Source organism: Esox lucius, chromosome 20 (assembly GCF_011004845.1).
Source record: "Esox lucius isolate fEsoLuc1 chromosome 20, fEsoLuc1.pri, whole genome shotgun sequence".
Lineage (NCBI taxonomy): Eukaryota > Metazoa > Chordata > Actinopteri > Esociformes > Esocidae > Esox > Esox lucius.
In genome coordinates this window covers 17,127,017-17,154,167 of record NC_047588.1, presented here as the reverse complement: position 1 = coordinate 17,154,167, position 27,151 = coordinate 17,127,017, and the positions used below count along the sequence as shown (strand labels likewise).

Sequence of the window (27,151 nt, the reverse complement as noted above, 5' to 3'; positions counted from 1 at the left end):
ATCTTGCTGTCTCGATTCTCCCTGCATGGGGGACCGAGCACTGAGTAACACCTCTCCTCCCTCTACACTCAACGCAGGAATTAATACATTGATGCTTCCCTCTGTTATAAAGATGCGGTTCATGTTTGACCTGGTCCTACAGAGGCCTGTCAGTGGCAATCTTTGCCTCTTACATCCACACAGCAATGCAGACATCTGGGTGTTAGGTTGTTTTAGAATGTTTTTATTATTTATCTTACAGTCTTTCTGTTGCCCAGACTGCTAGGACATGGCATTGTTTTACAGTGCAAAAAAGGTCCATGTATCACAGAGACTGGCGCCGTCATTATACACAGGTCAGGGGTCACAGGGTGAGGCTAAACAAGTCGCAGATATGTGCTTGTCCATTCAATAGTCTCCACACGACTAGCTGTCAGCAAACAACATGCACAGCAAAATGATATATAGTGTAGCTTATTATGGTCTCTACTATTTTCTTTATATTATTTTCCATGCAACACATTCCAGAAACTATGTTGTTTTTCCCACCTGGTTGTTTGAATTCCTCGTTGGTGGCAGGGAGTTACACAGCTATACATAATGATCCCCACGTTAAACAGCTAATGTCTGTTAACAGTTCCACTGCAATGATCAGGGTGCATCTACCAGCCCACAGCCCGGCCAGGCAACTCATAGGCTTCTACTCCTACTGGAGGAATATCATTACAACAGTAACAGGGTCATTCTTGAATTGCGGTGGTAACTGCTGTCTCTTGACTTTGGCACCTTGTAAAAACATTTGATAATAACAACAAACCTTACAAATGAATACATTTTCAGGTTATTTAATTTGACAGGACAACATATTTAGCTGCATTGTAGGAATTAGTGAAGTCTAGAAAACTGATGTGACCAATGGGTAATGTATAGTAGTGTCTTTTAGGCTTGATTGAGCTACAATTTTGAGAAGAAAATACTGTGAAGAAATGTATTTCATATAGTGTTAAGATCAATTCAACCAAAAGGTATGTACACATTTTTTTCCCCCAAGTAGTATAATTGGTGTTCTTAAGTCAGTGGTGTTAACGCCTTGGAAATCACAAAAATACACAGGGACTTTAAGCACTGTATCCATCACTCACTGGAGGTGGTCAGAATATTATATCAAAGGCAGTGATTAGGTAATCACACCCTTTTATTATGTAATTCCTTTAGAGGATTCCATTGATGATTGTTTTAATAGAAAGCAACTTTTGGGGTCAGTTAATTGACATAAAGTTAAAGAACATTCAGAGCAAATTAATCTCATCACTTTAGGAAATTATTTACAGGATTGAAAGATTGCTGCATTTATGGCCTCCAGTTCAGAAAATACTAATTTACGTAACATGTATCATTGGTGTTTGCATCATTGGTCTTACTAAGTCCTACTGGGTGCAAAGTTATATTGGTAATAATTATATCAATTCAATATGATACAAAATCAGAATAGGATGATGTACTCAAATAGATTATAATAATATAAATGTTTCTATTTTTTATTCCATGGCCAAATGCCACCGTAATTCAATAACAATCCAAAAACTATTGTTGCTAGTGATACTTGAGCTATGAATTAACAATAAGATAAACATTGTTGTAAGGGCAGGAGGGGATTAGTGAGAGGCTAAGGTCTTGAAGTATGTAGATAGATGACAAAGTACAGGGACTTTCACTCTCATTGTTACAAAATCTGTACATTTACAAACAGTATAGAAACAACAGATTTGAAAAGTATCATCCCATGACTCCAATAATGTACCTTAGCTACACATACACTGTTGCTGGCAAATTTACAGATTTGTTAAAAGAAAAAACTGAAAGAAAAAGACATCCTACTTCCTTGGAGTTCCAAGCTACAGTATCTTTACACACTTCACCAATAAGGGGAAGGGAGGTGGGATAGAAGGTCATGAAGGGGTCAAGGAAAAAGGGGTAATCGTTTATAAGGATGCAGGGGCAGAAATGTCCTCAGCACAAAGCACAAGCGCCAGTTCTGTCCTGTATAGTTTGCCCCCATCTGAAAGGGCCATGATGGCGGTCTTATAAGTGGAGATTTTGCTCACTTCCAGCACCTGTCAGAAATAAGAAACAAACACAAACATCAAACTTGCTATATTCATTCCTTGACTCACAAATTTTATATCAACCGTGCTTTTTCAAAATCCCCTCAAAATAGGGACTTTGAATCGCTCTTAAACATTAAACCAAATATTTGCCATAAAAATATGAGAAAAGGTCACATATGCTTTGACTTGTTGACATCTAGAAATCTATTTTTAATTCTTTAGTCAGCTTTTGTGCCTTCATGTCAGTGTGTGTTTGTATGTGTGTTCGAGGTCTATGTCAACATAAATATAGTAATGGTTTTTTGGCAGTTGGGAAAATGCGATTTTAGACTTACAGGGAAAATGTATATTTTTCTCGAAGTTCACTTACCAAGAGATATTCACAAAGGCACATAGAGTATAACTTTTTTTAACAATCCATTATTCAGCTCTGTCCCAGTCTTTAATTAGCATAATTAACATCGTTCAAATTCATGAATGGAAATTGTTCGTAGCGCTATCTTAAAAGCTTTTTTTAGACTATTCAAATCACCATTCAAATCACTGCAACAGATCCCTGTGATATTTGTAATGCTCAAAACAAATGAGTAGAAATAGTTTGTTTGGAATGTTTAGGCCTAGATTAATGAGGAGTTTCATTCCAACCTGCCATAGCAATCCCTATGTGTTGGGTTTCAAAAATATTCACCCCCTTGGACTTTTCCACATTTTATTATATGAACTCAAAATAGATTTTTTGCCACTGATCAACACAAAAAAGTCAATACATTGAGATTAATTACAAATAATTGATTGTACCCCCTTTGCTATGACACACTTGAATGAGCTGTGGTATAACCAATAGTCTTTAGTCACTTAATTTAAGTCCACCTGTATTCAATTCAGGTGTTTCACATAATTTCAGGGTAAATGCACCTATCTCTGGGTGGTCCCTTAGTGGATTGTACAATTCCTAACAAAAACAACATCATGAAGAAGGAACATTCAAAGCAAAACAAAGGAATAACATTCTTCAAATGCATCCATCAAGGGTAGAATATAGGCACTGAATATCCCTGGAGCACAGTAAAGTCCATTATTAACTAATGGAAAGAATATGGCATAACTTTTAATCTGTCTAGAACAGGCCATCCTCAAGATGTTTGTGTCTGGGCGAGAAGGGCAGACGTCATTGAGGCCACCAAGAGGGCAATGGCAACTCCAAAGACATTGAAATCTTCCATGACTGAGCTGTGAGACACTGTGCATCCTGCAACAGTTAAGTGGCCTTAATGGGAGTCGCAAAAAGTCACATTAAATCTTGACAAGAGTTTGTCTGAAGGCATGTGTGAGATTCTGAGACCAGGTGGAAGATTGCATGGTCTGATGAGACCAATAGAGTATTTTGGCCACAATGCTGAGCATTATGTTTGGCGCAAGTCTAGCACCACAGCATCCTGGGCAAAATGGAAGCGGTAAAGTACAGAGAAATCCTGGAAGAAAAATCGACCGAAGTCTACGAGGGACCCAAAGTTATTAAAAAACAAAAAGGTCAATGTCCTGGAGTGGCCCTGTCAAAGTCCGGACTGCAACCAAATTGAGAATATCTGGAAAGAGTTGAAAATTGCTTTTCACCAAAAGTCCCCATTCAGGTTGACAGAGCTTGAGCAATTTTGTGAAGAAGAATGAGAAAAAATGTCTGTGTCCAGATGTGGACAAAGGTGCCTCTTCCAACTATTGACTATAGCAGGTGAATTCGTATGGAATCAATTGTACACTCAATTGTATTTCTAATTTATTTAGAACAATTTATAGATTTTATACTTTGACATTGATTACTTGTTTTGTGTTGATCAGTAGCAAAAACTAAACAAATCCATTTTGATTTCATGTTGTAACACAATAAAATGTGGAAAAGCAAGAGGGTTGAATACTTTTGAGAGCCACTGTATATATTTACAATATTCATCCTGTGCCCACACACTGTTAATTCTGAAAATGTAAAACATACGTGCAAGCTTATGATCCTGTTAGTTTTAGGCTTTTATACAGTACCAAATCTGGTAGTTAATATGGCCAATATTAACAGTGAAAATCATTAAACATTACATAATATATGTTTACATCAGCCTAATCCAGGTGTATATTACACAACTTTTAACAGGTTTGTGGGCTAGGAATGGACATTGAATAAAAACCCTGTGTAGTTCACTTGGTAAGAGCATGGTGCTTGCAATGCTATGGTTGTGGATTTGATTCCCATACAGGGCCGGTATTAGAATGTAAGCACTCACTACTGGATAGGAGCTCTGGATAAGAGCATCTGCAAAACATTGAATAAGGTGAAAACAATGCTTAAAGGAATCCTAGACTTATTCCCCTTTCTTCTTTAACAACTAAACCAAATGGAAAACCACCTTCTTGTTCTTCTCACACAAATCTTTGAGGAGGGCATCCAGCTCATTTTCATCCATGTAGCCATTCTCATCCTTAGAAAAAGAGACACAGGAAACACAATGTCACACCACTTAGCAGCCCTTTCCATTCATCTGTTTGACCAGACATCTGCCACATAGGTTGTTTACGGTTCAACATGGGTATGTCATGCAGTGTCAACAGGATGCCATGCTGCTTCTCCCAAATAAATCTTTCTCCAATAAACAAAATAATTACGTAAACCAAGAAATATTTACATTTGAACAACCTGTTCTTACTCACTTCTGATATTTGCTAAAATGTTTGGATAAATGTACAGTCGTGCTCATAAGTTTGCATACCCTGGCAGAAATTGTGAAATTTAGGCATTGATTTAGAAAATATGACTGATCATTTTTTAAAGGATAGTGATCATATGAAACCATTTATTGTCACATATTTGTTTGGCTCCTTTTACAATCATAATGACAACAAATGGCCCTGATCAAAAGTTTACATACCCTTGAATGTTTGACCTTACAGACACACACGGTGACACACACAAAGGTGAAAATGGCAGTTAAAGGTGAATTTCCCACACCTGTGGCTTTTTAAATTGCAATTAGTGTTTGTGTATGAATAGTCAATGGGTTTGTTAGCCCTCACGTGGATGCACTGAGCAGGCTAGATACTGAACCATGGAGAACAGAAAATAACTGTCAAAAGACCTGCGTAGCAAGGTAATGGATCTTTATAAAGACGGAAAAGGATATAAAAAGATATCAAAAGCCTTGCAAATGCCAGTCAGTACTGTTCAATCACTTATTAAGAAGTGGAAAATTCAGGGATCTCTTGATTCCAAGCCAAGGTCAGGTAGACCAAGAAAGATTTCAGCCAAAACTACCAGAAGAATTGTTTGGGATACAAAAAATAACCGACAGGTAACCACAGGAGAAATACAGGCTGCTCTGGAAAAAGACGGTGTGGTTATTTCAAGGAGCACACTATGACGATACTTGAAGAAAAATGAGCTGCATAGTCAAGTTGCCAGAAAGAAGCCTTTACTGCACCAATGCCACAAAAAAGCCCATCTTGACACACCTCACAGCCTCTGGCACACTGTAATTTGGAGTGACAAGACCAAAATATACCTATAAGCACAAAACCATAAGCGCTATGATTGGAGAGGGGCCAACAAGGCCTAAAGTGAACAGAATACCATCCCCACTGTGAAGCACAGTGGTGGTTCACTGATGTTTTGGGGGGGTGTGAGCTCTAAATGCATGGGGAGTCTTTTGAAAAGTGATGGCAAAATGAATGCAGCATGTGATCAGAAAATACAGGCAGACAATTTGCATTCTTCTGCATGAAAGCTGTGCATGGGATGCTCTTGAATTTTCCAGCACGACAATGACCCTAAGCACAAGGCCAAGTTGACCATCGAAGTGAATCCCATAATAAGTGTTTTGCCTGCTCACTCGTGTTTTCTTTACAAATGGTACATATATTAACAATACTCCAAGGGTACGCAAACTTTTGAGCACAACTGTATTTCTTTCTGCAGTCTGTACTGGTTTCTGAGCCCCGACAAAGTATAGCCCCATATCTGACAACTTTTCAAGATACTAAATTTTCTGTCACACAACGCCCATAAAGGTGATGCTGAAAGACAAACGCTGCATGTTATACTCTCTGTAGAGCTATCATTGCCACTTGCTCACTGCTATATAGGTAGGGTATTGTAGACTAACAAAGCAAGTCTTAGCAGTAACAGTTGGTAATAACATGTCTTTTGAAAGCGGAAGAGAACAATAGTAATTAATTCTTTTTTTGTAGCCTCTAATAGAAGCAAACTTTATCTTGGTTCGCTCGACAAAAAGTCAATGAAAGGAATGTATGTTTCGACTGATGCCACAAAAAGGTCAGACTGAATGTATGCTATATTGGAAAGGAATGTGGGGATTGATTGAGGAGCAAGAGCAGTCAGGCTGGATTCAAACCTATACTGCAGCAGTACATGTACACTGGAGCCAACCACATAGACCAATGGACCAGACAAAGTCATAGTTTCAGCGAATTTTATACATAATAATAATATTAATCACCTGGTAACTCTTTGTGAGTTTTGAACTATTTATGTATTTTTAGAAAATAATTATCCTAACATGTTAAGACACACCATTTGATTTCCAGCCAAGAGGTGTTTACCTGATCAGAAGATGGTCTAGACAACGTTTGGGAACTGATAAAACAACGACCTTCCCACAGTAGAGACATGGTTACAGGCTGGAGCTTAACAATGCATCTTTGTGTTTTCCTTCCAGACAATTTGAAAAAGCCTTTTATGCCAGCTACTTTAGGTTAGCAGAAATCTAACAAGCCAAACAACTTATTGGCAGGGAAGTGCTGGTATCCATTGTGATGTGGAAAGCCCCTTATGTTTAATTTCAGGTCAGTTAGTAAAAACTAATATAATCTGATAAATTATTTCTATGCTTGGGTTTTTCTTTTCTGGAGTGCAGGTGCTGGTCATATAATTAGAATATCATCAAAAAGTTGATTTATTTCAGTAATTCCATTCAAAAAGTGAAACTTGTATATTATATTCATTCATTACACACACTGATATATTTCAAATGTTTATTTCTTTTAATTGTGATGATTATAACTAACTAATGAAAATCCCAAATTCAGTATCTCAGAAAATTAGAATATTACTTAAGACCAATACAAAAAAAGGATTTTTAGAAATGTTGGCCAACTGAAAAGTATGAACAAGAAAAGTATCAGCATGTACAGCACTCAATACTTAGTTGGGGCTCCTTTTGCCTGAAATACTGGGTGTGTTGGCGTGGCATGGAGTCGATCAGTCTGTGGCACTGCTCAGGTGTTATGAGAGCCCAGGATGCTCTGATAGTGGCCTTCAGCTCTCCTGCATTGTTGGGTCTGGCGTATCGCATCTTCTTCTTCACAATACCCTATAGATTTTCTATAGGGTTAAGGTCAGGTGAGTTTGCTGGCCAAGTAAGAACAGGGATACCATGGTCCTTAAACAAGGTACTGGTAGCTTTGGCACTGTGTGCAGGGGCCAAGTCTTGTTGGAAAATGAAATCTGCATCTCCATAAAGTTGGTCAGCAGCAGGAAGCATGAAGTGCTCTAAAACTTCCTGGTAGACGGCTGCGTTGACCTTGGACCTCAGAAAACACAGTGGACCAACACTAGCAGATGACATGGCACCCCAAACCATCACTGACTGTGGAAACTTTACACTGGACTTCAAGCAATGTGGATTCTGTGCCTCTCCTCTCTTCCTCCTGACTCTGGGACCTTGATTTCCAAAGGAAATGCAAAATGTACTTTCATCAGAGAACATAACTCAGCAGCAGTCCAGTCCTTTTTGTCTTTAGCCCAGGCGAGACGCTTCTGACGCTGTGTCTTGTTCAAGAGTGGCTTGACACAAGGAATGCGACAGCTGATACCCATGTCTTGCATACGTCTGTGCGTGGTGGTTCTTGAAGCACTGACTCCAGCTGCAGTCCACTCTTTGTGAATCTCCCCCACATTTTTGAATGGGTTTTGTTTCATAATCCTCTCCAGGGTGCGGTTATCCCTATTGCTTGTACACTTTTTTCTACCACATTTTTTCCTTCCCTTCGCCTCTCTATGAATGTGCTTGGACACAGAGCTCTGTGAACAGCCAGCCTCTTTAGCTATGACCTTTTGTGTCTTGCCTTCCTTGTGCAAGTTGTCTATGGTCGTCTTTTGGACAGCTGTCAAGTCAGCAGTCTTCCCCATGATTGTGTAGCCTACAGAACTAGACTGAGAGACCATTTAAAGGCCTTTGCAGGTGTTAATTAGCCAATTAGAGTGTGGCACCAGGTGTCTTCAATATTGAACATTTTCACAATATTCAAATTTTCTGAGATACTGAATTTGGGGTTTTCTTTAGTTGTCAGTTATAATCAGCAAAATTAAAAGAAATAAACACTTGAAATATATCAGTCTGTGTGTAATGAATGTATACATTATACAAGTTTCACTTTTTGAATGGAATTACTGAAATAAATCAACTTTCTGATGATATTCTAATTATATGACCAGCACCTGTATATCAGCCATGAGCAAGCAGACACTATTTATCTGTAAACCATCTATGTTAACATACATTATCTACCTGTAAACCATCTATATTACCAGACATTATCGATTATTAGCATTATTTCAACTCTGTCTTTTTCTGTGTGCACACCAACACACCTACCCACCCCCCCCCCCCCGCCCTCCCCACACACACACACACACACACACACACACACACACACACACACACCTTCTTCACACAGACACACAACTGCAATCAAACCAAAAACGAGCATGGACAGCGTCGACCACAACACCATGATCTGAATGAGTATGTATACATGATGTATGATGTGGCCAGATACACAGCTGTGCTTGTCTTAAGCTAAGCAAAAATTCTACCTAACTGACTCTACTGATTAAAATATTTTGGTGGTGTCATTCTGCAACACAGTCAGTCTCTATAGTTAACAAACTAGGCTATAAAGGAAGGGGAGATAATTCCAAACCAATGCCTAAAATACTGAAAATATGTATGTTTTCATTAGCCAGTTGGGAACCAAGCCCTGACACACCTACAACTTATTTATTCATAAAATCATAGCCCCTTTGCTCTTGCACTATTAAAAAACAAAAATTATTCTTAAACACTGCCGGACCTTAGATTTAACATTGCATAGGGGTTGTGAAAATAGCTCCCTAAATCTTAAAACCAGGTGCTATGGTCTAACAATAAAACAAATGGAAAAGCAAGATCACCAGCAAGCTGAACTGTCCTGTAATTTTCTACAGGCAGACTTATGAATGTGCTGTCATTCCTTGTGCCAATTACCTGTCTGGATATTACATATCAGCAAGGCCCAGATCTCCTGCCTGCCCATCTGTCTGTCTGTCTGTCTTCTTTCCCGCCTACTTTCCTGTTTGCCTGTCTGTCTCCGCGCCTCCCAGCCTCTTTCCCTGTATTTCTGTGTCTATTTGTCTGTTTGTCTCCGCACCTCCCATCCTCTTTCCCTGTATTTCTGTGTCTCTTTGTCTGTCTGTCTGCCCGCCTCCCTGCCTGTGTAACATGAATCTGCCAGTTAATATGGATCACAGAGAAGTAATGGGATGACCTCCTGGGACAGTCACAGCTTAAATGGGGAGAGCACCAAGCGGAAAGAAAGGATGAGGGTGAGTTAAACTGAGATGGAGGGAGAGAGAAAGAGAGGGAGAGGTAAACATTAAAATACAGTAAGTGAAAACATTTATTATTTGAAAGACAGTGAGAAAACAGTGAGAAACGGAAGGAGATCAGTAGCGGCTCCTGATTTGCACATTGGGGAGTTACCAAATGGCAACAGACTTTTTATATCAAAATAAATATAAATTGCTCACTTCAAGCAATCAACCAAACATTTATAGTGTAGCATTTTACATGCTTCAGGTTTAGCTGATAATGTTTAGTTATGTAAATGAGATTTGAGAGCGCTGTTAAATCAGAAAGCAGATTCTCCTGCATCCAGCTCACTGCATTGCCTTTGTAACTCTTTGCTTGTTTCTGCGTTCTGTGTGACGTCAACCACATAGATAATGCCAGGCTATCGTGTTGGAATCTGCTGTTGCTGGAAATGGTCTATGAGGATAGTCTACCGACCAAGGTCTGACTGCACCAGGCTGATAACAGTGTGACAACGGCGAACCGATAGGTCATTGCTAGCTGGGAAGGACATAGCTAAACTACTGTACTTCTGACCACCGAATTTGGCCATATAGTCTAGCAAAAACATTTGGTCACATGAGAAACAGGGGCATATAGTCTTTGCGTTACGACTGCAGTGCAACAAACACATATAACTCCTCAGAATATGCAGAAGATACAGTATACTTCTGAAAACTCATAGCTATCATCTTGCATAAGGGAGAGAGGACATCAAACTTATACTTTAAGTGGTATTTTATTAATTGTACTAACCAAATTTCAAAGCCCCAAATTCCAAAAAACAACCTGGTTCTCTAATTCTTTGATATTGTGTCCCCTAACTGCCATCTTAAAAGTTTGACTTGATTGTCAATTTGTTTAAACAATTTTCAAGCCCCTTCTAGCTGTACGCTCTGTTAGCTTTAGCGAACAGCTTAGCAAATAGTTAACTCAGCTTTGCAAACTATTTCTGAAGTGTACAACAACACAGCCATGCTTTCTTCCCTTCCCTTCAATAGCTATGAACATATTGCTATCCTTTGTACTCTGTAATTTGATGCTGTAGCATGTTTGATGTACTGTAGATGCACTGTTTACTTGTGCAATCTGTCTATTTCTAGACCTTTGGTATCTATGGTGATAGTGACTATATTGCTTGTGCTCAGGTGCAATCAAGGATATAGGCTACATGATATAGAAAGCTACCTTCATGAAAATATAGAGACTCAGTAATTAATTTAAACCCACAAAAGTGGTCTAGTAACAATGTGATGTAAAAGTAATGTGATGAAATCCCTAGTATTTAGTTGGTGCAGTCCTTCCCCTGAGGCAAGCCATTGATACACAATCCCAGCATTGGGCGTTCTGCCAAATGCCCAGAGCTTTTGTGAGACAGAGTAATAGGTAAACAGTAGAATGTTAACACATTGACAACACTTTCATCAGAATTTCTAACACAATCCATAATATAAGAAAACCTATTTAAGAAAACGAAAAAAAATTACAATCACAAGGGGGGCCAGCCTTAGTGCCCTGTGTGTGTTCCGCCACTGAAATAAAAGATGAATGAATAGAGAAGGATTGAGGAATAGCCACCCTGGAGAGTTATTGCCTAGCCTATTTCTATTGCAATTTCTGTCCTCACTCATACATTCTTAGGACCCATTCAAAAAGACATCTAAGAGAAAGATTTATATTTTGTTTGAGGGTGCATAATTACAGTATATTATCAAAAGGTACCTGATCGTATAACTCAAAGATCTTGTTGAACTCTTTTCTTGCCATTTTCACATTCTGTCACAGAAAGAAGGGGAAAAAAAGACGTGTGTCAAGGTCAATGAGATCTTCAGTTTCCCTTCATGTGTGTCAAGGTCAATGAGATCTTCAAGGTCAATGAGATCTTCCCTTGTGAATTTACTTTGGAAATAGCCACAAACCTGAAACTTGAGCAGAAAGTTTTCCTCATCCGGTAACAGCCTGTTACAAAAAAAGGCATATATCGTGTTCAGATCAGTCATACAGTATACAGCACAATGCGTAAATGGATAAACATTCATGTCACACAGGACAAATGCAGACCTTGCCATTTCTGCCAAACACAACTTCCCATCGTGGTTTGAGTCAAATACTTTGAGCTGGAAGAAAAAATTATACAAAGATTAAATCTCTACAAAACAGAAGGTCAGAAAAACTATATTGTGTAAAGTTATTGGTTGTAGCCATTTAACAACACTGTTCTTAGGGTTGTTGCTTAAAATAGCTTCAAGAGGATAGACAAGATACATACTGTGGTATGAGTATATTCATCTAACTTCTTTTCATCATATGGTTTCTTAGCCTTTTGAAGAAGATCTTTCAAAAAGTTCTGTAAATGAAGCAAAAGCAAAAAGATCAGTTTGACAACAATAACTGCTATTGAAAATATTTGTATGTAGTTTGAGAGCTTGCCCCTAGGAAGAAATAAAAGTTTTTAAATGTTTCCACTTTCTGTTTGATTATGATGTTGTTTGATTTTAATCCTGTAATATAACCCTGTAACAGAAGGATCTAAACCTTTAATGTAAAGATGTGAAATATACTCCATGTTGTCTGAGCTCTGACCCCATATTAACCTCTGACCGCTAGGCATTCAAGTATCTGCCTGGAATTCTGATGCCTCTTTGTTATCCTAGAGTGCATGCCAATCTAATAAAATTGTAACATGTAAATAAAATAATATTTTGATTATATAGAGATTATATAATTCCTAAGCATTTAGTACATCACCACAATCATTTGCAATGAGGAGGGAAATAAAAGAGATTTCCAGGTCCTTTCCATAATAACCTTGACCTTCACAGACCTATTATCCCCTAAATGTGACAGAGAAGGCAGTAGCTTGGTTTATACCTGCTGTTAACATTTCTTTGGTCCTGTTCTTGACCTGCCCATTTCTGTTTCCACATGAGATATAATCACAAAACAGGGCCCTGTCAGCAGATATCTTGACCGTGAGTCCATGTAGGACCCCACTGTAGTAAGCCCTAGTGCACTGCCTGACCTTATGACCGTGTCACAAACACTAGTCTAAAGATGTGGGAACAATCCGATTTTGGAGATCAGGACAGAGAAAATTTACCAACACACAATTTGGGAAGCACTAAACACACCAGCAAGTAATGCTCACCTTCAGCTCATCTGCTTCAATGTAGCCACTATGATCGGCATCATAACGTCGCCAAGCCTGAAAGAAGAACATTTAGGGTTTGAATTAATGATAAAGAAACAAAGCTCACAAGCCTCTTGAAAACATTTCAATAAAAATAATCTTGGTTAAAAGTAAATACCTGCATAAATTCTGTGCAAGATTTCAACTGTTGTCGGAAAAATAACAAGAAGTTCTCCTCTGTGGGTAATATTTGTACTAGCTGTGTCACAGAGAACAGAGGGAACCAAATGAGAGATCACACAGTTCATAAGGAAATAGGAATAATAATAATAAATAATAATAAAAAATAATAGTACATATAATAACACAATACCTGGGGAATGAAAATGCAAGGCTAAAGCTTCATATCATTCTATAGTGGAGTTATGAGATATGACCCTGTGAGGCTATAGAGGCTGCATTGTTTTATTCAATATTAAAGAGTCATAAAAGTGTGCTCTAAATCAGTCTTTCGAGACTTGGTGTTCTGCAAGTTCCATATTAACGTATGTTCATTTCTGAGACCCTTAATCTACTGTGTGTTTATTGAATCATGAGTTTATGTTGACACTCACCTCAATTATTCCAATTTTGGCATCTGCATTTGTCTGAAATTCCTCTACAAAAGCCCTCATCTTGTCTGTAAGCTCCTGAGAGAGAGAGAATGACAGTGTCAATATACTGCCACAACACTGACCTTCAAGAATTCCACATCTCAACATAAACTTGAAACTATAAATAGGAGCTCACACCGATATATCAGCCCAAACATTGTTTATTATAGTATAATGGGGAATTCCATAATGTTATGTAGTGCCCCCCAAGATCACAGTGGCCTCCATCATACTGCCTGAGAATTATTAACAGATATTGTAATGCTACATTAAATCATAATGTGCATATGTTCAACATGATGTGATCTCTGTATTCCACTGGGTTCCAATCATCAATCAAAAACGTACATGGCAAGTAAAAGTAAAATAGGCCTATTGTGTTACCTACATTTCAGCAAAAGCCCAGAATTCCAGCCCTACAGTGCCACTTTTCATGGACAATGTGCTCTTAATATAATGTGTTCTAAATATATTTTCAAAACCCCTACTTACAATAAAACATGTAAACTACTGTAGTTACTACAATGCAAATACAGTATTCTACACTGATCACTCAATTTCTTTTTAGGTGAGAAAATGACACTGAATAGTGTAGGGAATCATTAAGGTATTTAAATAACTTTTAATTTAAAATATGCCAAAAATATTTTTGCCCGCTTCTGTAAGCTGATCGACCAAAAGTGATAGTAAAGAAGGGACAGTTGGTTTGAATACACTGTTACTGTAATTCATCTAATGCTTACAAGGCGGGAGCAAATTTGGGACATCCCCTTTAAGTTAAATGATACCACAATTATGTCAGCAAAAACACTACATTTAATACTAAATATAGTAATATTACAATATTTTGGTCATAGCAAATTATAGTACTTTTTCATATTGGCAGTTGAAATGTGTTGAGCAGGCATGCTTTGAATATAGTTGTTGGAAATACAACCAATCTGAGCTAGGTCAGATGAAGAGGTTCTATGTTCTCAGTTATCAAAAACATTTGTTTTTTTAAATGGTGTTCTCACAAACACCATTTAATCAAAGCAAACAGACATTTTATCAAAAAGGAAAATTTATCAGGAGCAAATGCAGTGATCTTTACCCCTCAGAATACAATCCTAATATAGTTTTGGCATATGCCACTGCACTATAGAGATGGCTGTGTGATCTGTTGATTATGAATGCACCGAGGGTCAAGGCCAGCCAGCTAGCAAGTCTGCCAGATAACAACCAATACAGGGAGAGATGGATGTGGAGCTCAACAGACACGTTCACTGTAATTGAATTAACTTGACGGGGCACTGATACTGTCATTTATTTACATAGATGCCCATGATGTTGCCTAACATGTCATGAAGAGAATGCAAAAGGAAGTTACAGTAGAAGCGGGAAGCATAAACACCAAGAAATAACTTCTAAATGCACTATAAAACAGTCTAACATAATTTTGCATCTGTATAATAATGTGATTTGCACAAATGTATTTAAGAAAAATATGGCGATGTGCTCAGTCACCACTTAACTCCCCAGCTATATGTTTTGTTATGATTTACTCAAAGGAGCACAAGTTAAAGGGGCATTTCACCCGGGGGGGCTTTTGCTTCATGTCTGGGGGATGTTTAGGTCAGGGAGATTTATTTCAAACATAATTGTCCGGAAGGAGTGCAGGAATGGGATTTGCATGTTAAACAACACTTTCTATTACTGTATGTCAGACCATGTATTTTAGAACTAGTGAAAACTGAACAATGTATGAAGTCACGTTTTCTTTCAGTTTGCAGCCTCCATGTTATACTCACAGTGGATATAAAAAGTCTACACACCCCTGTTAAAATGCCAAATCTGATGTAAAAGAATGAGACAAAGATAAATAATGTCAGAACTTTTTCCATTTTAATGTGACCTATAATGTGAACAATTCAATACATACATTACACACCTGCCATCACTACAATTGACTCTGATTAATCACAAATAAAGTTCAGCTGTTCTATTTTCTTAGTTGCATCTCAGAGCAAAGCCATGGTCAGCAGAGAGCTTCCAAAGCATCAGAGGGATCTCATTGTTGAAAGAAAACCAGTCAGGAGAAGGGTACAAAATAATTTCCAAAGCATTAGATATACCATGGAACGGTGAAGACAGTCATCATCAAGTGGAGAAAATATGGCACAACAGAGACATTACCAAGAACTGGACGTCCCTCCAAAATTGATGAGAAGACGAGAAGAAAACTCATCAGGGAGGCGTCCAAGATTAAAGTACTGGCTGTGTGCTACATGTGACAACAATCTCCCGTATATATGAATGGGCTATGGTGTAGGGTGGCAAGACAGAAGCCTTTTCTTACAAAGAAAAACATCCAAGCCTGGCTGAAGTTTGCATAAACAAACATCAAGTCTCCCAAAAGCACATGGGAGAATGTGTTATGGTCTGATAAAACCAAGGTTGAACTTTTTGGCCATAATTCCAAAAGGTATGTTTGGCGTAAAAACAACACTGCGCATCACCCAAAGAACACCATACCCACAGTGAAGCATAGTGGTGGCAGCATCATGCTTTGGGGCTGTTAGTCAGGGTGGAGGGAATTATGAACAGTTCCAAAAACCAGGCATTTCTGGCACAAAACCTTCAGGTGTCCGTCAGAAAGCTGAAGATGAAGTTCACCTTTCAGCACGATAACAACCCAAAGCACACATCCAAATTCACAAAAGCATAGCTTCACCAGAAGAAAATTTATGTTTTGGAATGGCCCAACCAGAGACCTGAATCCAAGTGAACATCTGTGGGGTGATCTGAAGAGGGCAGTGCCCAGGATATGTCCCCGCAATCTGACAGATTTGAAGCACTTTTTTAAAGAAGAGTGGGCAAATAATGCCACGTCAAGATGTGCCATGCTAATAGACCCCTACCCAAATAGACTGAGTGCTGTAATAAAATCAAAAGGTGCTTCAACAAATGCCCATTATAAGCAACAATCACGCCTGTGTTCCAATGGCACGTTGTGTTTGCTAATCCAAGTGAATCATTTTAAAAGTAAATTGACCATTAGAAAACCCTTTTGCAATTATGTTAGCACACCTGAAAACTGTTTATGCTGATTAAAGAAGCAGTAAAACTGGCCTTATTTAGACTAGTTGAGTATCTGAAGCATCAGTGTTTGTGGGTTCAATTACAGGCTCAAAATGTCCAGAAACAAATAACTTTGTTCTGAAACTCGTCAGTTTATTCTCGTTTTGAGAAATGAAGGCTATTCCATGTGAGAAATTGAAGATCTTGTACAATGATGCATAGTACACCCTTCACAGAACAGCACAAACTGGCTCTAACCAGAATAGAAAGAGGAGCGGGAGGCAACGGTGCACAACTCAGCAAGAAGACAAATACATTAGTGTTTGGTTTGAGAAACAGACGCCTCACAGGTCCTCAACTGGCAGCTTCATTAAATACAGTATCTCACAAAAGTTGGTTCACCCCTCACAGTTTTGTAAATATTTGATTATATCTTTTCATGTTACAACACTGAAGATATGACACTTTGCTAAAATGGAAAGTAGTCATTGTACAGCTTGGATAACAGTGTACATTTGCTGTCCCCTCAAAATAACACAACACACAGCCATTAATGTCTAAACCGCTGGCAACAAATGTGAGTACACCTCAAATTGGGCCCAAAGTGTCAATATTTTGTGTGGCCACCATCCTTTTCCAGCACTGCCTTAACCCTCTAGGGCATGGAGTTCACCAGAGATTCACAGGTTGCCACTGGAGTCCTCTTTCACTCCTCCATGACGACATCACAGAGCTGGCAGATGTTAGAGACCTTGCGCTCCTCCACCTTCCGTTTGAGGATGCCCCACAGATCAATAGGGTTTAGGTCTGGAGACATGCTTGGCCATCCCATCACCTTTACCCTCAGCTTCTTTAGCAAAGCAGTGTTGGTCTTGGAGGTGGGTTTGGGGTCATTATCATGTTGGAATACTGCCCTGCGGCCCAGACTCCGAAGGGAGGGGATCATGCTCTGCTTCGGTATGTTGGCATTCATGGTTCCCTCAATGAACTGTAGCTCCCCAGTACCGGCAGCACTCATGCAGCCCCAGACCATGACACTCCCACCACCATGCTTGACTGTAGGCAAGACACACTTGTCTTTGTACTCCTCACCTGGTTGCCGCCACACATGCTTGACACCATCTGAACCAAATAAATGTATCATGGTCTCATCAGACCACAGGACATGGTTCCAGTAATCCATGTCCTTAGTCTGCTTGTCTTCAGCAAACTGTTTGTTAGCTTTCTTGTGCATCATCTTTAGAAGAGGCTTCCTTCTGGGATGACAGCCATGCAGACCAATTTGATGCAGTGTGCGGCGTATGGTCTGAGCACTGACAGGCTGACCCCCCAACCCTTCAATCTCTGCAGCAATGCTGGCAGCACGCATATGTCTATTTGCCAGAGACAACCTCTGGATATGACGCTGAGCATATGCACTCAATTTCTTTGGTCGACCATGGCGAGGCCTGTTAAACCGCTGTATGGTGTTGGCCACTGTGATGCAGCTAACTTTCAGGGTCTTGGAAATCTTCTTATAGCCTAGGCCATCTTTATGTAGAGCAACAATTCTTTTTTTCAGATCCTCAGAGGGTTCTTTGCCATGGGGTGCCATGTTGAACTTCCAGTGACCAGTATGAGGGAGTGTGAGACCAATAACACCAGATTTAACACACCTGCTCCCCATTCACACCTGAGACCTTGTAACACTAACGAGTCACATGACACCGGGGACAGAAAATAGCTAATTGGGCCCAATTTGGACATTTTCACTAAGGGATGTACTCACATTTGCTGCCAGCAGTTTAGACATGAATTGCTGTGTGTTGAGTTATTTTGAGGGGAAGTTATAATCAAATATTTACAAAAATGCTTGATAAAGGATTGTAGCTGCTCAACAGTTCAGGGTCTCCTTTTTTGTATCTTTCATAATGAGCCAAATGTTTTCAATGGGTGACAGGTCTGGACTGCAGGCAGGCCAGTTTAGCACCCAGACTCCTCTTGTACTATGGAGCCATGCTTTTCTAATACGTGCAGAATGTGGTTTGGCACTGTCTTGTTGAAATATGCAAGGCCTGAAAAAGACAACATGGATGTCATCCTATGTTGCTCCAAAACCTGTATATATTGTTCAGCATTAATGGTGCCTTCACAGATGTGCAAGTCACCCATGCCATGTGCACTAATGCACCCCCATACCATCATCGATGCTGGCTTACAAGCCAGATGGCCCCTCTCCTCTTTAGTCCAGAGGATGTGGCGTCCATGATTCCCATAAATAATGATTTATCAGACCACAGGACTGTTTTCCACTTCACCTCAGTCCATCTTATATGAGCTCGGGCCCAGAGAAGGCAGCGGCGGTTCTGGATCTTGTTTATATCTGGTTTCTTCTTGGCATGGTGGAGTTTTAACTTGCATTTGTGGGCACAGCAACATACTGTGTTCACAGACAATAGTTTTCCTCAGTGTTCCTGAGCCCATGCAGTGATTTCCACTACATCTGTTTTTAATGCCACCTGAGTGCCTGAAGATCACAGGCATCCAATATTATTTATCGGCCTGGTCCCTTGCATACAGCGATGGCATCACATTCAAACTGGGCCTACACCGATCAGCCATAACATTATTACCACTAACAGGTGAAGTTACTAACACTGATAATCTCGTAATCATGTCATCTGAGAGTGGGTGGGATATATTAGGCAGCAAGTGAACATTCTGATGTATTAGAAGCAGAATAAATGGGCAAGCATAAGGATCTGATTGACTTTGACAAGTCGCAAATTGTGATGGCTAGACGACTGGGTCAGAACATCTCCAAATCTGCAGCCCTTGTGTGGTGTTCCCGGGCTGCAGTGGTCAGTACCTATAAAATGTGGTCCAAGGAAGGAAAAGCAGTGAACTGGAGACAGGGTCATGGGCGACCAAGGCTCACTGATGCACCTGGGGAGTGAAGGCTGGCCCGTGTGTTTCGATCAAACAGACGAGCTAATGTAGCTCAAAAACTGAAAAGTTAATGCTGGTACTGATAGAAAGGTGGCAGAAAACACAGTGCATTGCAGTTTGTTGTGTATGGGGCTGCGTAGCCTCAGACCAGTCAGGGTGCCCAATGCTGACTCCTGTCCACTGCTGAAAGTGCCTACAATGGGCATCTGAGCATCAGAACTGGACCACGGAGCAATAGATAAAGGTGGTCTGGTCTGATTAATCATGTTTCCTTTTACATCATGTAGATGGCCAGGTGCGTGTGCGTTGCTTACCTGGAGAACACATGACACCAGGATGCACTATGGAAAGAAAGCAAGCCGGCTGGGAAACCTTGGGTCCTGCCATTCATGTGGATGTTACTTTGACATGTACCACCTACCTAAACATTGTTGCAGACCATGTGCACCCTTTCATAGCAACGGTATTCCCTGATGGCATTGGCCTCTTTCAGCAGGATAATGCACCCTGCCACAAAGCAAAAAAGGTTCAGGAATGGTTTGAGGAACACAACAACGAGTTCAAGGTCTTGACATGGCCTCCAAATTCCCCAGATCTCTATCCAATCAAGCATATGTGGTAAGTGCTGGAAAAACAAACCCGATCCATGGAGGCCCCACCTCGCTACTTACAGGACTTAAAAGATCTGCTGCTAACGTCTTGGTGTCAGATACCACAGCACACCTTCAGAGGTCTAGTTGAGTCCATGCCTCGACGGGTCAGGTCTGTTTTGGCTGCAAAATGGGGACCTACATAATATTAGGCAGGTGGTCATAATGTAATGGCTGATCGGTTTATATTTTTCAAGAAACAATCAAATGTCTCAGTTTCAACGTCTTTGTGCTATTTTCCATTCAATATAGGGTTTAAATGGTTTCCACATCATTGCATTCTGTTTTTATTTACATTTTACACAACATCCCAACTGTTTTGGAAAAGGATTGAAGAAATGGTGGGATAATTCATTGAACTAACAAACAGATTTAGAGGAAAGTTCGGAAAGCATGCATAACGCTTGTCAAAATTAAATAATAATTGAAAGAAGTTATTTCAAATGTTAATGTTAATGTTCGTGTGTTTGGCAACTGGATAATTGCACAGGTAGCCTACTAGATATGAACAAAACGTCAGGTTTGACAGCGCAGTTGCCTGTATGTAATCCACTAGGTAGATGGTGAAACATCATGAAATTCTTATCAACAGAAAAGTATCATTGTAAATAGTTATTTCTACTGAAAAATTTGTGATCATGTTATTGTTTATTTTGACATTGTACCTGGATAAACGTTTCCATAATATCCAGAAAGGAGTCACGTTAACTGGTGAGATCTGTTCTAGCTACACAAGGGGTGAGACATCAGACACAAAAGTACCATGAAAGAGCATCTTTTTGTGTTTGCTTGTAATTAGTATAGCAGCCAAGAGAACATTACATGGGCATTATAAACAATGCTGTAGTTATTGTTTTTAACAGTTTCATTTACAGTTACATTTCACACTTTTAGTATTTCCATTATATTTTCCAATTGCCATTTTGTTAGGGAGGCAGTATATACAATCAAGTGCTGAAACTTGTGGCATTTAATGAACATACAAATATAGAGGACGTCAATAGTTCATGACTTTACCCCCAAATTCAAATTGTATTTTTATGAAACAAATATATCATTGCAAACAATAGTGATTAGTACATTAAGTATTTGTGCTATGGTAAAATTCATCTTTAAGACAAATATATACATTACCTTCCACAAGTATGCAATAAAAGCAAAATGATTTCCACTTTCCCTATGTGGCCAACCAGAATAACTCTATATGATTAGATTAAAACTTCCAATGAAACTGCTGTTCAACTGTCGGTTTCATGACCACTTATCAATGTTAGACCACTGTAAATCAACACTTCATTTGATGATAAATGCTGCCATGTTCCATAATCAACTTATCAGCATGCTATTTCCTTATAAAGACAATCAAAACGTGTTTTTTATTGTCAGGAAAATATTGTGGTATTATTCCTGTTTAAAGATCTGGGATTGTGTGCCAAATTGCTTGTCCTATGGATAATGGCTTGTTTACAGAATGGGAAATTACTTTTCAACCGTTGCCAAATGCAAAGTAGGTAAGTGCACTTCTCACAGCTGTTCAGCAGTGCAGTCTGACACTGAGGAATGGGGGATTTGATCCGTTTCAGATGGAAAAATACTGAGTTGAGACATAAATACATATACCAGTGTCAAATAGTAAGGTCAGAATGTAAAACTGAAGTATCAAAAATTGGTTTTCCCCCATCATCAACAATATATGTTCTTCTAGGGCTTCTTTTGGTCGACCCATATTCGACTGATCTCTCTGCCAAAAAAAAATTTTCTCCATAAATAGACACACTCTTGATTTAATGTTGGATTAAATAATAATGAACAAATACATATACAGGTAAAAAGGGGTATTGACAAAATAAAAATTAAATTAAAATATGTTCCCAACCTGACTCAACACAGTTGCTGGGCTACCCAGATTCAGCCGCTATAAAATGTTTGTCCTGATGTTGCTGAATACCTATAGGCTACAACAACAACCATTTTGTAACTATTTGAGAAGTGAAGTTCAAGTACAAATTAATAATATAGTTAAACTTGCACAAAAGCAGAGCCTGTCAATTGAACGGCACACACTGGAGTATATTATTTGATAACAGGAACGCGCTAACTGAAGTTCAACATGTTAGAGAGGGCGCAAGAACGACCCATTACAAAATATAATGACATTCCTTTTAAGTAATTGCCATGTGTTTTCAGAATTAATTTTAAATTATTAGTTATATATAATTCATTGAAATATGCTCGGGAGGTTGACATCATGTTCTACATGGAAATAGCAAGCTTTTTTTTCTTCTCAGATACAAGTGCGGTTTTGAAAAGAAAAGATATTGCTGTCGCAGAAGCAGCGCAAAGTGTACTGTCTACATTGCATTGGAGCAAAACAATCTGTGTTACCAACACATGAGGCTACAAAGTTTCCTAAATATGAAGGTACACCTATATGTAATAGCATGGCATGGCCCATACATGTACTGGTTCACGTATGTATGTTCTGTATGATGAGTCTGACGTCATCAGTGTAGGTGACGTTGACTCCCAAATGCAGATGTACACGGAGGGAAGTGCTGCATCACAAACAATACTTAAGGGTTAAAGTTAGCTAATACTCCATTGTGGGAAAGGTTGGGATTAAGGTTGGGTGTATGGTTAGAAAGCAAAAACTGTCAAGATAATGCTTCCAGTGTGGTTAAGGTTAGGATTAAGGTTAATCCTAATGAATTGAACTCATATGCACTGGGGTCTGATTTCGTTGCGTTCACGCATGGCCAGCATCCCTGACCATAATTCCCTAGCAAAACTTGACTTAATTTAAAGCTACATGAATCAACTACAGCCCCTAGTGGTGGTATTTACTGTCAAATCATGCAAATATGCAGCTAAAACAGGGAACTGTACTATATACAGTTAAGCCCAAAAGTAATCATACCCATGCCAAATTTTGAGCCATAGTGAATTTTTATTTGACCAATATGTTTCTTCTGGCTGGAAATGACATACATAAGTGAAAAAAAATGGTAAGACATTGTGCTTGAGATAAAAATGAATAATGTAACTATTTCATTTCTTTTCAATTTTTTACTAAAAAAGGCCATGTCCAACATTATTCATACCCCTTGAAATTGTTGCAAGTTTTTGAGAAAACGCAGGTTTCTATACCATATAAAATGATCTTCTAATTTCCACCATGAGAGAGCATTCTAATCACCTATAAAACAGCTGAACAGCAGTAGTTCTCCAGTCAGTTACTAGTCAACTGCAAGTCATGGCTAAAACCAGAAATAGTTACGTTATTCATTTGTATCTCCAGCACAATGTCAAGAAATTCACTATGGCTCAAAATTTGGCATGGGTGTGAATACTTTTGGTCTTTACTGTATGTAGGAGACATGCGACTGTCCTGCTTCACAGATACGCTGCCAGATCATCACCTGTGTGGTTGACTGATGGCCAGTGGTTGCAATGATCACCATACAGTGGGTGAGTTCCTTTTGCATGGCCTGGTCAGTCTGCCTCATTAACCAACGTTGATGATGAAAACAACTACATGCAAATGCTATTTACACTGTCTATGCTAATTTTTGATGTGCAAAAAACAGAATGCAATGTTTTTTTATTAAAAAAAGTACAAAGACAACATATCAAAGTTTTATTGTTTGGGAAAAATACATGCATTATGTGAAATTGATGCTAGCAACACGTTTAAAAAAAGATGGGACAGGGGCATCTGTAACATTTGGGAACTGAGGAGACCAATTGCTGTAGTTTTGGAAGTGAAATGTATTCCCATTCTTGCTTGATATAGGATTGCAGCTGCTCAACAGTTCAGGTTCTCCTTTGTGGTACTTCTCATTTCATAATACACCCAGACTCTTTTACTACAGAGCCATGCAGTTGTAATACGTGAAGAATGTGGTTTGGCAGTATCTTGCTGAAATATGCAATATGCAAGGCCTTCCCTGAAAAAAGACATTGGCTGGATGGCAGCATATGTTGCTCCAAAACTTGTAATGGTCAACATTAAAGGTGCCCTCACAGATGTGCAAGTCACCCATGCCATGTGCACTAATACACCCCCATACCATCACAAATGGTTGACTTTTGAACTGTGTGCTGATAACAAGCCAGATGGTCCCTCTCCTCTTTAGTCCGGAGGACACGGCATCCATGATTCCCAAAAATAATTTTTGAATTAATCAGACCACAGGACAGTTTTCCACTTCACCTCAGTCCATCCTAAATGAGCTGTGGCCCAGAGAAGGCGGCAGCGTTTCTGGATCTTGTTTATATCTGGTTTCTTCTTTGCATGGTAGAGTTTTAACTTAGATTTATGGAAGCAATGATGTACTGTGTTCATAGACAATTATGTACTGTGTTCATAGACAATGATGTACTGTGTTCATAGACAATGATGTACTGTGTTCATAGGTTTTTATCACAGAATCGTGTCTGTTTTTAATGAGATCACAGCCATCCAATATTGGTTTTGGGCCTTGTCCCTTGTGTACAGAGATGTCTCCAGATTATCTGAATCTTTTAATGATATTATATAGCATGATGAGATCCCCAAACTCTTTCCAATTTTACGTTGAGAAACTTTATTCTTAAATTGTTACACTATTTGCCTGCACAGTCTTTCACAGAGTAATAAACCCCTCCCCATCTTTACTTCTGAAAGACTCATCCTCTGTGGGATGTTCTTTTTATACCCAATCATGTTACTGACCTGTTGCCAATTAACCTAATTAGTTGTGTGATATTCCACAATATCACACAACTAATTAGGAGCATTATCATTATTTTTAGCATTATACAACGTTTCCAGTATTTTGTTGCCCCTGTCTCAGCTTTTTGAAACATGTTGCTGGCATCGAATTCAAAGTGGGCATATATTTTTCAGGAAAAAATAAATTTCTCAGTTTCAACATTTGATATATTGTCTTTGCACTATTTCCTATTGAATATAGGGTTTAAATCATTTACACATCATTGCATTCTGTTCTTTATATTTTACATAGCATCCCAACTCTTTTGGAAACAGGGTTGCAGATTGCTTAAATAGACTGCCTATTTGAAATGCTTATGTTTTCCATAACCTACTAGTACATGTAACAACAGGCAAGTTTGTTGTACAACAAATTGAAGGGTGTAAAGTTGTTGACAACCGACAAAGATCTCAGATTGTCACATGTGTGCGAAACCTAGTCTTGTATAACACAGGTTAAATCAAAGCAGCGAACACAGCCACCTTAAAATGGAAGTAGAAGTGAAGCATCACAGACATGTAGTGTATTCAAAGTTTGCAATTTCCACTTTGAAATGTCAAATTTAATTACCATAAATGTATCCACCCCAAATTATTTAAATCTATCCATTACTCATTGTAATCCACATACAAATCCACCTATCTAGTTGCTGCAGGGTTATGTTTTTGCTTTAGCAAACTGGTTTAAAATAAGATATAACATCAGTACATTAAAGAAAACCCTGTGTTCACTGAAACAGTGAGGAATCAAATAGACATAACTCTTTTTTGCAATGTCCTCAAATGAAAGGTCCTCATTGAAATGTCATATACTGTCTTTTGTAATCTAACTTTTTCACACAAAACACATTAAACATGAGAGATAATTATTGAACAGCAAATGATGATAAAGATGATTTCAAGTTACACATCAAAAAGCTTTCAACTTGACTGCTGACAAACTGTCAGTGTGCACATGAGCCCAGCCTCAGGGGTAAACTGGTTTAAAGAACCAAATGTGTAAAAAAACATACAGTGAATGTCTTCCCACCTTAGACTTCACTAAAACCAATCTCTCTCCCTCTTTTTCACTTTCTCTGCCTTTTTCGCTCTCTCAGATACACAGACACACAACTGGTTAATATAAACTGCGGCACCACCAACAGTCTACAACCCATTCCTTATAGTGTCCTATGTAGCTGTATCGCCCGGTAACAGACTGATGGATTGTATGCAGCTGTGTGGTATCTAACGTTTTTATGTTTTTATATAACATAGGTAGCTCTCAAGCTAATTATAATTACTTACGTGTATTGCCCGTTAACAGAATGTCAATTTGTCTACAGTATCTATACGACCTATCAAAGAGTTATTATGATAAAGGGCAACCGATCGTAATTAATTCGAAAGAGGGTCAGACATTATGCATTTCAAAACAAAATACATTTCCGTTTAAAAAGCTAAATATTTCGTAGTTCTCTGCCAAATTGGTCATTATGGAGGAAGCTTGACTGAGAAATAATATAGTTTACTTACAAGTCCTGCTTGTTTTCGAGCTTGCTGAAGTTCTTTTATAAAACTCTCCAACTCCTTTCCTTCAATATACCCATTACCTGCAAAAAGTAAGCACCAAGTCACAGACAAAGTAGACTACATAAGTGTAATAACATTACGCACATATTTTTTTTGCAGTGTCATGACATCCGTTTTAATTCACCACATTAAAAAAGCACATTCCTGTAATTTATAGTTTTGTAAACATTTAGAACTGAACTATCACCTAATGAGTAAAGACAAATTGTGAAAAATTATAATTTGTTAGTCCAATTTGATAATGAATACACAAATGGCAGCAAAAAGCTGTCTTGACAAACAAATGGTATTTTTCGCATTTTCTTTTAGAAAACCTGATGAAAAGGGCAAATGTTATGTTCCTGGAAGATCTTTTTTTAATTTCAAAAAATACATTTTACTTTAGTGCCATCTCCATGAATAATCCACAATTCAAAGAATAAATTACCATCGTTATCATAATGGTGAAAAATATCCAGGAACTGTGATGCTGAGATCTCCACTCCTTGCAGGTAAGCGTTTGCCATGTTGCGGGTGTTTGGGATGGAAGCCCGTTTTAGATTGCAGCTCTGACTGAGGCTCAGCAATGAATGGGACGCTTTGATAACTCCGTACCCGGAATTTAAAGGGAACTATCTAAAGCTAATCTGTAGGCGTCGCCCTTCTTGG

General features: G+C 38.8%; 1 protein-coding gene across 1 annotated transcript; it reads right to left on the bottom strand.

Annotated features, from left to right (window-relative positions):
- Window positions 1–207: 207 nt before the first annotated feature.
- Window positions 208–27,151, bottom strand: calb1 (calbindin 1). The gene is made up of 11 exons (XM_010885133.3): window positions 26,931–27,151; window positions 26,447–26,523; window positions 13,502–13,576; window positions 13,066–13,146; window positions 12,906–12,962; window positions 12,027–12,104; window positions 11,819–11,874; window positions 11,677–11,716; window positions 11,480–11,533; window positions 4,484–4,555; window positions 208–2,093 (listed from the first exon to the last, which is right to left on the bottom strand). The coding sequence occupies exons 1-11, from the start codon at window positions 27,007–27,009 to the stop codon at window positions 1,962–1,964; spliced, it is 801 nt and encodes a 266-aa protein (XP_010883435.1). The 5' UTR covers window positions 27,010–27,151; the 3' UTR covers window positions 208–1,961.